General features: G+C 38.6%; 1 protein-coding gene across 2 annotated transcripts in view; it reads left to right on the top strand.

The window, feature by feature from the left end:
* Positions 1–12,361, top strand: part of LOC105864043 (mitochondrial adenyl nucleotide antiporter SLC25A24) — a 50,834-nt gene that overhangs the window by 26,681 nt on the left and 11,792 nt on the right. For both annotated transcript variants that reach the window (XM_075999924.1, XM_075999925.1), the window contains exons 5-8: positions 771–929; positions 3,622–3,774; positions 9,634–9,741; positions 11,666–11,833. In XM_075999924.1, coding sequence (XP_075856039.1) covers positions 771–929; positions 3,622–3,774; positions 9,634–9,741; positions 11,666–11,833 — 588 coding nt within the window. The remainder of the gene's footprint in view (positions 1–770; positions 930–3,621; positions 3,775–9,633; positions 9,742–11,665; positions 11,834–12,361) is intronic.

The raw sequence follows: 12,361 nt of genomic DNA, 5'->3' as shown, positions 1-12,361 counted from the left end.
AGATAATAAAGTTGTAAAAATGTTATCATTGTAGATAATATTTCTCTCAAGCTTTATTTATGAATCTATAGTAATGTTTCTCTCCAGCTATATTTGTAATCTATAGTAATGTGTAGAATAGATGGGAGGCGTGATTATTTCAAACAATAACTTCCTGTTGGCTAAATTTTATATAGAATCAATTCATGTTTTACATGACAAGTCAGATTTATCAAAATATTTATAGACAGGCAATATAGAAATGAGGATATCAACATATATAGTTTTAATTTAATTTTTGTTTACCTGTTTAAAGCATATTTCATGGTATAAAGTATAATGTACGTAAAATTTTGAGATAAAGAGAATATCATTGAAAAATTGACAGACTAATTTCTTAAGATGTCATCACCAGTTGGATGTGGTTTTCTAACCTTATGAAAAGTGACCATCTAAAAAGGATTCACTAAACTTGATAAAATGCTGCCGTTTCATTCTGACTTAGACCAAGAGGAGAAAAGTTACTCTGAATGTATTAAGAAAGTTGTAATTGTTGGTTTTGTAAATTTGTAATTACTGTCAATTTTCATTTCTCGTGAACTGATACTATAGTGTGAATAGAGTATTTATAATCTGTGTGCTCAAATTTGTTCAGTATAAATTCTAAGGAGTAAAGTTGATCTTGACTGTAAAATAAGACATGATTTTTCTCTAAAAACAAATTTAAAAAACCCTTCTGTTATTATCTGTTTTTAATTAAAGGAGCATGGGACTCTTTTTTACATTTTCAGGGCATTGACATAGGGGATAGTTTAACTATTCCAGATGAGTTCACAGAAGAGGAAAAAAAGTCTGGACAGTGGTGGAGGCAGCTTTTGGCAGGAGGTGTTGCCGGTGCCATCTCTCGGACAAGCACTGCCCCTTTGGATCGCCTGAAAATCATGATGCAGGTGAGCTGTATGTTCATGTGTCTAAGTTTGTCTCAAATAGTCCAAAAGAACGAGAAACGTGTTGCATTGAAAAAGAAGTTTTAAGACTTCTCAGTAATAGTCTTCCATACCTTTAAAAAAAAAAATTCTGTTTTGTTGCCGTTAACCTTGAATTCAGTTCATGTAAGTATTGCAACAAAGTTTGTTGTACCAAACTTTACATTGTTGGTGTAAGTATGTAATGAACTTTTAAACTTTGGCATTCTGTGACTATTCAAATGTTTAATTTAAAAAATCTCTAGCCATTATTGTAGGGTTTTCCTTCTTATTTTTGTGCTTGATCAAAAGTAGGGTATTTCTGAAACCTAGAATCTTAGAAAAAGGAGGTAATTTTTAAAATTATTCTGAAGCTGAGGTTAGCAGAAAAAGATTTGGGTTTATAGACTGACTTTGCTATTTACTAGCAGGGTAGCCTTGGGCTGGCCAGAGTAGAAAGAGAGAAAATAAAAGAATTAGTATTTATTTGGCGCTCATTATGGTAACCTGTTAATCCTCACAGTAGCCCAATGAAGTACGTTTTTATCCTCATTTCATGGGGAACCTGACGCTCAGAGAATTGAAGACCTTTTTTATTTTTTGGTTTTTTTTTTTTTTTTTGCTTGTTTTGTTTTTACAACAAATTAGATGAGGAATGGAATATCTTTGCCTCCAAAGCTTGTGATTCCCACACTGCATGAAACCTCTGAGTTCTAGTTTTCTTTCATTTGGGAATGGGAAAAACAATATCTAACAAGATATTCTTGTTCAAGATACAAAAGTTGTAAGAATTAAACAATATAAGGTATATGAAAATGCCTGATACACTGGAATAATCTACCAAAACACAGTAGTTGTTTAAAAAATGCTTTTAGAAGTTTGTTTGTTATAACTATGCTGAACACTTTTTATATTTGTTAGATTTCTGTAGAAAAATATTTCTGACAGTATTTTAAGCTAGTATCCATTCAGAATGTATCCAAATCTCAAACCTTATTTAGGGGCAGAGATAGTGCTTTAAGGAAGAAGGGAGGGGAACTGGGATGTGTGTGTATGGTTTTTTTTTCTTTAGGAACAATAGTAATTGAGAGAGCTTGAATAAGCATTCATCTTTTACTTTGTCATATTTTATTGTGAAGTTTATTTACTTGAAGTAGATTTCTCTGGGACTCAGTTTATGCAAATTTAGGGGTTCCCAAAGTCACCTTCAGGTTCACTAGAGGGACTCACAGAACTCACTGAAAGTTGTTATACTCACAGTAATAGTTTATTACAGGGAAAAGTGATAGATTAAAATGAGTCAAGTGAAAATACGCATAGGGCTGAGTCTGAGGAAGTACCAAAGGCAGAGCTTCTGTTGTCCTCTCTCCGTGGAGTCTTATGCGTTACTTTCCTGGCACTGTTGTGTGATGATATGTACAGAATACTGAAAACCAACCAGGGAAGCTCACCCAGCCTTTGGTGTCCAGAGTTCTTACTGGGGCTCGATCACACACTGACCATATGGCTGACCCTCGGTCTGCATCCCCTTACATCTTGTGTATGAGGATTTGTTTTGTTTTTGTTTTTTGATGGTAGTCATTCATTTTATGTCAGCTACAACACTCAGTAGAATAGCTGATTTCTTAATTATTTTTTGGTTGATTAGATTTAATCAGTTTTTTTAGTAGGCATTCGTAAGGTCTAGAGTATTTAAATGACTACCACATCTGTAGTATAAGCTGAGTAATTCATTAGCACTCACTGGATTAGACAGTTGGTACATGTTGTCATGAATTTATTGCCCAGAGGAGCCTCGAGATATGCTACAGAAGTTACAATTTTTATTTTTGGTTTCAGGCTGTGTGCACTCCAGCGTCCATGGCTCTGAGATATGCACAATATCCAAACCATTTTCACACACATTTACAGTTCATGTCTGTACTACCTCTTGAAGGGAAGGAGTAATTTACTTGGAGTGTGCTGCTTTTTTATTTCTCTTAAACTGGACTTGTTCACATTTCAAAGGGTGTTCCATAGCCTAATACATAATTTGGTTCATGTTATCTGAATATTGAATATTATTCATAATAATTTTAGTTTTCTTATGTCCTCTCTATCTTCTTTCCTGTCCTTTTTTTTTTTTTTTTTTTTTTTTTTTTGAGACAACGTCTCGCTTTGTTGCCCAGGCTAGAGTGAGTGCCGTGGCGTCAGCCTAGCTCACGGCAACCTCAAATTCCTGGGCTCAAGCGATCCTCCTCCCTCAGCCTCCCAAGTAGCTGGGACTACAGGCACGTGCCACCATGCCTGGCTAATTTTTTTTCTATTTTTAGTTTTTTGGCTAATTTCTATTTATAGTAGAGATGGGGTATTGCTCTTGCTCAGGCTGGTCTCGAACTCCTGAGCTCAAGCAATCCTCCTGCCTTGGCCTCCCAGAGTGCTAGGATTACAGGCATGAGCCACCTCACCTGGACTTCTTTCCTATTCTTAGATACCAATTAATTTTAGATTCAGATATAGATTCTAAAATGGTGATGATACTCTCTCCCAGCATTATATATTTTCTCAACCTTCTATATTTTATTTTTAAGTATATCTTCTTGCAGTTATAAACAGTACTGAAAAGACATTGGTTGTTTTAGAAATAGTAACAATAACATGCTACTGGTATTTTATATCATTTTGCTTTTATTTTTAGGTTCATGGTTCAAAATCAGGCAAAATGAACATATTTGGTGGCTTTCGACAGATGGTAAAAGAAGGAGGTATCCGTTCCCTTTGGAGAGGAAATGGTACAAATGTCATTAAAATTGCTCCCGAGACAGCTGTTAAGTTCTGGGCATATGAACAGGTAATTGTTATCACCTGCAGAATTTATTAACAAAGAGGAGTTAGAAAACTGATTCAATAAAGATTAGCTTATAATGCTTTGGGGATTCTTGTTTTAATATGTGATAATTTTTTTACATATACTCAATGAGGAATTTTTCTTACAGGAGATTAGACTAGATAAACTCAGATTCCTCATGACTAAGTTCTGGGATTCTGAATTTTATAATATTATTTATATAATGAGTGAGATGTGCACCATCTGGGGGATGGTCATGCTGGAGACTCAGACTTGTGGGGGGAGGGGGGGAAATGGGCATTTATTGAAACCTTAAAATCTGTACCCCCATAATATGCTGAAATAAAAAAAATAATAAAATATACATAGACACATAAAAAATATTATTTATATAGAAAGATTTTGTGTTCTTTTCTAAGTATCTCTTAAATTAAAGGTAGAATTTTAGCTTATTCATTTTGAATTCCGAATACAAGCAGTGCTCTAATGTAAGTTTGATGAAAGTGCCCCAATCTAGCCTCTGAAAGGAAAGTTTTAAGTTGAAGTTGTTTGTGTCATTTGACATTGCTATAAAATTGAGTTGAATTTAGAGTGAAAGCTCTGTGAAGGCAGGACTGTGGCTGCTTCTCCGTGCACTCCAGCATCTAGACAGAGCCTGGCATGTGACAAGTGCATAGTCAATATTTGCCAAATGGATGAATGAATGAATGAGTGCATTTATCTCTGAATCAACTTCTCGGACTTTTATTGACTTAGATTGGTTAGCATAATGCTTCTGCCTGACTTGATGTTAGGAGGAAATATAGTAGGGAGTTTTAGAGTTTAGTGTCTCTTTATGATTATTAGCAGAATTGTCTAGTTGAGCACAAAATTATTTTTCCCATTATTTATTCCATCATTGCTCATTATGGACTATAAGGGCCTTGACATTTAACTCAACCCCATATTTTTTTATTATTTCAAATAAATTTTGGATTATTCTGGAGAGTATTTTGTTCTTGAACAACAGAATACTCTTGAAAAGATTACACTGTCTAATAGTGTCCTTTATTGGCTTAGGAAATAGAGAAACAAAGAAAAAATTGAAGAAAATCTAGCCTCCAGGGCTTTAATTAGAAACTATCTTTGGGAAAGATACTTTCCTTGGCTAGTGTTTTAGATACCCTTAGGTTATTCTGACCACATACTTGGATTTTATGATAGCAAAGCTGGGGCCTAAAATAAATAAATATTAAAAATACTGTGATTATTTCAATAAGCAAATTTTCCAAAGTCCATGGTTATTGCAAGCAAGTATGTGCCTTACACTTTATGCCATTTGTCCAATTCTTATCCTTGGATACTACAAACAGGCACCCTCTGCTTCTATCCAGCCAGGCTTCTTTCTGTGCCCTCTTTGCAGTATTCTGATTTCTGCATACTAGCTTTTCTCAGATGTCAAGGGAAAGCTCTCTACATCGTGTGGTGTGTTCTCATGGGCTGCAGGACCTGTTATGTCTCTTCGTTTTCTCCCCTTCTGCCGAGGGTCCATTCATCCCCCAGGGCTCTCTTTAGACCACCTTCCTATGCTAGCATCCCAGCTCAAACCAGTGCCTGCCCTGCCCAGCCTCCTTAGCATGCTGAATTGCAGACGGTCCAGTTTTCCATTGGGTCATTTCTTCAGGGTACACATGCCATATATTTTCTCAAATTCCCCAGAGTATTCAGCTGACCCACTTCCAGATTCAGGTAGATTATGTTCATTGAATAGTAGTTTAGAAAACTAAGAAAAGGATATTTTCAGCCTGGTACGTAGCTCTCTCAAATACATTATCAATTTGAGATAAAGCTGTGACAGTCTGTCTGCATTGTCATTACCGTAATAACGTTACTGTATCATTGATAAGATGGCAATGTGGTGTTGTGTCCTCATGGTTTTAGCTGCCATCTGTATACTAAATGCCTTCCATCCTAACATCTTCATCTCTGTACCTGTATATCCACCTGTGTACTGTGTATCTCTGCATCTCTGGTTGCGTATCCCAGGAGTGCCTCAAACTCAGCATGTCCACAGTACAGCAGATGTCTTTCCACGACTTTCCACTCCAGCAACACACACACACACCTTCCTCTTTCTGTGTCATACAGTGGGGAATGTCCTTGAAGACTTTACTCAGTAGTTCTTCCAGGAAGCCTTCTGCGATGTTGTAGTTCCCCTTGTTTCCTTTTGCTATCACACTTTCACAGTGAATTCTGATGATACCAGTATTTTTTTCTCACCTTTGTGAGATGGCGAGCTTCCTTAGGCAGTAGCTATTTGTTTTCAGGTTTGTATTCCCAGCACCTTGCCCAGTGCCAGGAAATCCTTATCAAATGAGTGAAAAGGCAGAATTGTCAGAACTGGAATTTCAACCCAAGCCTGCCTCAGTCTCAAGCCCATTCAGATGAGGGCAGGGTGGGGATTATAAGCAGAAGCAGCAGCACGTGGACAGAAATGTAGGCACGAGAGGGAATCAGTCACTCAGGAATGTATGCCTCAAGAGTGGTGGAGTGTGTTTCTGGTAATGATGAAGGCTGCACAGATAGGCAAGGAGCACAGATAGGCAAGGAGCCAAATGTAATCGGAGTCTGGCTTTTATCCTGAATAAAAGGGGGCTATTGGAGCATCTAATGTAGGGGAGTGAAATGAGTGCATTTACATTTAAGGAAGATCAACCTGGAAAAAGAGTAGAGAAAGGATTGGAGAAGAGGGAGGCTGGGCTGGAGGCAGCAAGACTATTTAAGGCAATATTTCAGTAATTCAGGTAAGAAATGATGAGCGCCAGTGTAAGGTGGTGGCTGCAGGGATTGGAGAAGAAGGCAATGAACTAAAAAATATTCTGGAAAGTGAATTAACAGAACTCACTGATTGATGAGATGTGGGTGAGAGAAAGAGAGAGGAATCGAGGGTAATATGCTGGTTCCTAACTTGAGTAACTATATAAGTAGAGAATATAATGTCAGCTTCCGTTTTGGACACGCCAAGTTTGAGATACCTCTGGGACGTGTATGGGGAGCTATGCAGTATGCAAGTGGATGCATCTGGAAATTAAGAGAGAGAACTTTGACACAGAGGTTGTTGCTGAATCACAGCCATTGGAATGTGCAAAATCACTCAAGAAGAGCTTACAGAAGGAGAAGAATTCCGGGAGTAAACCCAAAGGAAGAAGTAACAGAGTAACTTGCAAAGGAGACCAAGAAGGAACAGCTTGAGGGACAGGAGGATATCCAGAGGAGAGCGATGGCCTGGAAATCAGTCAAAGAGAAGGATTTCATGAAGGGTCAAATGCCTCGTAGGCATCACCTCGTAAGGTGATGAATACAAAAATAAATGTATGTTTTAGGATTTATCTATCCAGAGATAGATAATCTTAGTATTTATGTTTCAGTGAAGTAAGGGGAAGAGAAAACATGCTGAAATGATGAAGACTTTAATCTCTTTTGGGAGTGATTGGGAGGTAAAGAAACTTGGAGAATGTAGACACCCTTTTCATGGAGTTTGACTGGAAAGGGAAGGAAAAAGAAAGAGGGAGAGGGTGACTGATAAGGATGTTAGGGTAGAGGAAAAGTTTTGATTTGTTTTATTTTAATGTGCGTGTTGCTGAAGGAAGCATGTCCATACAAAGAAAGAAGTTGAAAATACAGGTGAGGGAGGCTGATTAACGCAGCAGAGGAAGCTTGTGTGTGGGGAAAGGGGGTGGAGTGGGAAGGGCTGGGGAGGAACGAACAATCTCTGGAGGCAATTAGAAGGGTTGCCCTTTGACCGCAAGGAGGACTCTTCTTATGCCGGCTTGGGGAGAAAGAAATATATGTGGTTGTGGATAATTTTGTGGGTGGTAGGCAGGAATACCAGGACATTCTTGCCTGGTGGCCTTTCTGTTCTTCCTTGAGTTCCCAAGAAAGGGCCTTTCCTGAGAAAGACGGAGGAAGTGGTGCTGGAAGCTAGAGGAGAATGGAGAAGATTAAAGTAGGCATTCTGACAAGTCTCTCTGACTGTTACCTCATCTCTAAGATGGAGATTAAGTTTGGTGACAGTGTTAAGTGCCTGGCACAGTGCCTGACCCTTTACAGACTCTGTCCTAAACTCCTTCTTTTGTATGTGGTGTGTTTTGGGGGAACAGGAGCCCCAAACAATTCCTTTAAATATTCTTCATTAGTCACTAAATAATTACTGTGTACTTTTGACAGGTTCTCTGGGGGGGTATAGTACAAGATGTAAAAAATGCCTTCAGTGTTCCTTTTAATATGCAGGAAAGTTTTAAACAAATTATATTTAATGACTGTGACAATCTGATGTATGGGAAAATTAGTTGGGCGTAGGCGGAAGAGAAGTTTTACATAACATTTTTGGTGTTCAGGAATCAGAACCCTTGGAAGCAGTAATTTCTTTTTGGAGGAATACCTTGCTATTTGAGAACTTTATGAAATAATAATATATTTAATTTTTATCATGAACAGAGAAACACAATTTTGCTAGGGAAAGTCATCCTGTATTGTTGCATTGGGCTCATTAAATCCCAAGGAACAGAAACTGGCTAGCTCAGGAATGGGGGTCACTGTGGGGATACAGGTGGCGGTAGGAAACGATCCTCAGAGAAGGTCAGGAAGTAGGACTTCCCTGACTCTTTCCTTCTCCTCGCATGTGTCTGCTTCTCTCTGTTGATTATCCACGTTTCCCTGGGGGTCAGCAACTGATTACTTCTGTAGACCGCCCCCACCCACCACCCCAATTTCTGAAAGAAGGATTCTGGTTTGCCTGGCTAATTCCCATAGTCTGTGTTTGGGCAGAAATTTTTCTCTCCATGTTGTACAAAGATAATATATTAGCGATAATAGTAATAATAATAATGTCTACTGAACATCTGCCAAGTGCCCAGAACTGTGCTGTTACAAGTTTTAATTTAATCTGCTCAATAACCATATGAGACAGATACTGTTATCACAGATGAGGAAACTGCACCTGGACATGTTCATGAACTTGCTCAGGGCCACCCCATTCTGGGATTTCAGCCCAGGTCTGCCTGACTCTGGAGCCCATTATGCTAACATTCTGCCCAGTTACTGTTTTGGCTACATTTGGTTCATATTTCCACCCCTGGTCCAATCAGCTGTGTTAAGTTGCTTTAGTGGTTGACCAGGGAGATGCTGGGGTTGACATGTTAGTACCTACAGTTTTTGTAGGTAATACATAGCAATTATATGTATTACCTACAAAAACTGTTTTTCTAAGTTGTTTTATTAATACTTGTTTGTCACTTATTTATTGATTTTACGTGTACTGGTGAAAATAAACTCATCTAAAAAAAAATTATGAGAAAACTCTCCAAAAATTGTGAAAACTTTATTAACCCTGTATTTGTGCATCTAGGAAAGAATGCTATTACATTGTTTTAGCATAGGAACAATTTGATACATTGTATTAGTTAGCCCTGGCTGCCATAACATACCACAGACTGTGTAGCTTAAACAGCAGAAATTTATTTCCCACAGTTCTGGAGGCTGGGAAGTCCAAGGTCAAGGGGTCAGCTAGTTTGGTTTCTAGTGAGGAGTCTCTTCCTGGCTTGTGGATAGCCACCTTCTTGCTGTGTGCTCACATGGGTTTTCCTTGATGCACATTGAGGAAAGAGAGACTGAGAGAGAGTAAGCTCTCTGGTATCTGGTCTTAGAAGAACACTATCCTATCAGTAGGGGTCTTCCCTTATGACCTCATCTAACTTTACCCCCCAAAGCCCCATCTCCCGATACTATCACATCGGGGGTTAGGGCTTCAGCATGTAAATTTTGAGGGGCCAAAGTTCAGTCCATAGTAGATATTAATGTGAATTTTAAAACTTATTCATACAGTACAAGAAGTTGCTTACTGAGGAAGGACAAAAAATTGGAACCTTTGAGAGATTTATTTCTGGTTCCATGGCTGGAGCAACTGCACAGACTTTTATTTATCCCATGGAGGTAAGTACCATCGTGAAGTCTGATTGCTTGAAGGTATTTGTATTGGTTATCTATCGCTGTATAACAAGTTATCCCAAAATTAACAGTTTAAAACAGCAAGTGTGTATCATAGCACCCTAGCCCAGTGTCACTGGCTCAGGGCTTTTCCATCTTAAAATCAAGATGTTGGCCAGGGCTGCTCAACTGGCAATAGATCTGCTTCTAGGCTCACTCATGTGGCTGCTGCCAGACCTCATTTGCTATTGGCTGGAAACATCTATCTGTTCCTTATCACACGGGCCTTTCAAGAGGCTGTCTGAGGAGCCTCACTACAGGGTAGCTGGCTTCCCTACAGTCAGTGATCCAACAGAATGAGAGATTGAGAATGGGAGAGACAGAGAGAGAATGCCCAAGATGGAAGCTGCAGTCTTTTGTCACTTTTGCTGTATTCTCTTGGTCACACAGACCAATCCGGTAGAGTGTGGGAGGGGTTACACAATGGTGTGACTACCAGGAGAGGTAGTCTGCCACTGGCTGACTGGAGAGGCTGGCTGCCACTGTATTGATAAAGATTATAACTCCCATTTCTCTTTAAAGCGTTCCTGTACTGTAAATTTAATAATGGAACCTTGGGATTTGATTACATTACTATGATGGTAATCCTGACTAGACATCTTTCCATTAGAGCATGGGTTGGCAAACCACAAACCTGTGGACTATTTTGGACAGTGCTTGAGCTAAGTGGTTTTTCCATTTTTAAAAGGTAGATAAAAATAAAACAAAAGAAAAATAATATGCAATAAAGACCTGATATTGTAGGCATGCAAAGACTAAAATATTTATTGTTTGTCCTATACAGAAAAAGTTTGCCAACTCCTGCTGTGGAGCAAAAATGATATTGTTAGATACTGGTATCTTTATTGATATAACAAAGGATTTTTTAGTAACCGATAAGACCTAAGCAGGATACACCCTTAACTTTCACTACTCTGTGGTATGCATGTTAATACAGCTTTCTTTACAAGCTTGGAGTAACATGATTGTTCATATTACTCCACATACCTCTCGAAAAAGTATCCTATCTCAATAGCTTTTCTTCCTCTTATATCCTCCATATCAGTTAATATTAGCAGCATCACCTCCCCACTCCTCCCCTCCTATATTCCATGCTGGAAACACAGGAAGTTATTCTTTACGCTGCAGTCCCCAACTCCCAGGCCATGGACCGGTACCGGTCTGTGGTCTGTTAGGAACTGGGCCATATCACATCCCGGGCTCCATATCCCACCCCCCCACACCCCCGCCTCTCCCCCCACCACCATGGAAAAATTATCTTCCAGGAAACTGGCCCCTGGTGCCAAAAAGTTGGGGGCCACTGTTTTATACTACCATTTTCCTAACCTTCCATACCTAATTGGTGACCGGTCATTTTTGTTAAGACATGTGTAGATTACTTGTCTCCATTTCCTCTATCACTGCCCTCATTCAGATCCTCTTAGTAATAAATGGGTCTCCCTGGCTCTAATCTTAGCCCCTCAAAAGAGGTAATACAGCCAGGCACAATGGCTCATGCCTATAATCCCAGCACTTTGGGAGGCTGAGGAAGGAGATTTGCTTGATCCCAGGAATTCAAGACCTGCCTGGGCTACATAGTGAGACCCTGTCTCTATTAGAAAATTAGCCAGGCGATTACTTGAGCCCAGGAATTCAAGGTTGCAGTGAGCTCTGATTGGGCCACTGCCCTCCAGCTTGGGTGATAGAGCAAGACCATGTCTAAAAAAAGAAAAATAGTAATATATGAGGGAGAATATGTCAACGCATTGGATAGTCATTTGAGTGACGATATGTGCTGGATGTTTGTTCTTTGTAAAATGCCTTCTTTTGAATTCCATGATGATTGAATTAATATGAACAAGAGTATTTTGTTATATTCTTTTATATGCAGGTTGTGAAAACCAGGCTGGCTGTAGGCAAAACTGGGCAATACTCTGGAATATATGATTGTGCCAAGAAGATTTTGAAATATGAAGGTTTTGGAGCTTTTTACAAAGGTTATGTTCCCAATTTATTAGGCATTATACCTTATGCAGGTATAGATCTTGCTGTGTATGAGGTGAGTTTATAACAATCTTTTAAATCTGAAAATGTAGTTAAATAGCTCTTGTTGTTAGAATTTGACTTTATATGAAGAATTAGATATATACCAGAAAAAGATTTGTAGATTCAAGTGTATATTATTTGAACTTTCTTTTCAAGCACCTTGAATATGAATATTCATGGGATCACTTTCTTATTAGATTTCCTTGAAGAGTATACTCAAATTTAGGTATAGTTATTCACCTTAGAAGATAGTACTAGAGATTGTTTTGAGCGGAAAGAAATAAGCAAAAATGTCACATTTTCTTTAATGTTTTAAAATCTGACATTGATAAAGCCAGGTTGACTTGGTGGGGCTAATTCAGTTTCATTCCTTGTACTGACTCAGAATTCAAATCTTGGATCAGCCCCGCCACCTAAATCATTTAACAGTTTATGAATCTGATAAACATGTATTGAGCACACAGTATACAAACCACTGGGTTAGATGTTGGATCTAGGGATTCAAAGAAGGACTCAATGTCTGCCTTTAAGAAACTGAAGG

Source organism: Microcebus murinus, chromosome 2 (genome assembly GCF_040939455.1).
Source record: "Microcebus murinus isolate Inina chromosome 2, M.murinus_Inina_mat1.0, whole genome shotgun sequence".
Lineage (NCBI taxonomy): Eukaryota > Metazoa > Chordata > Mammalia > Primates > Cheirogaleidae > Microcebus > Microcebus murinus.
This window is presented reverse-complemented; position numbering and strand designations above follow the sequence as displayed.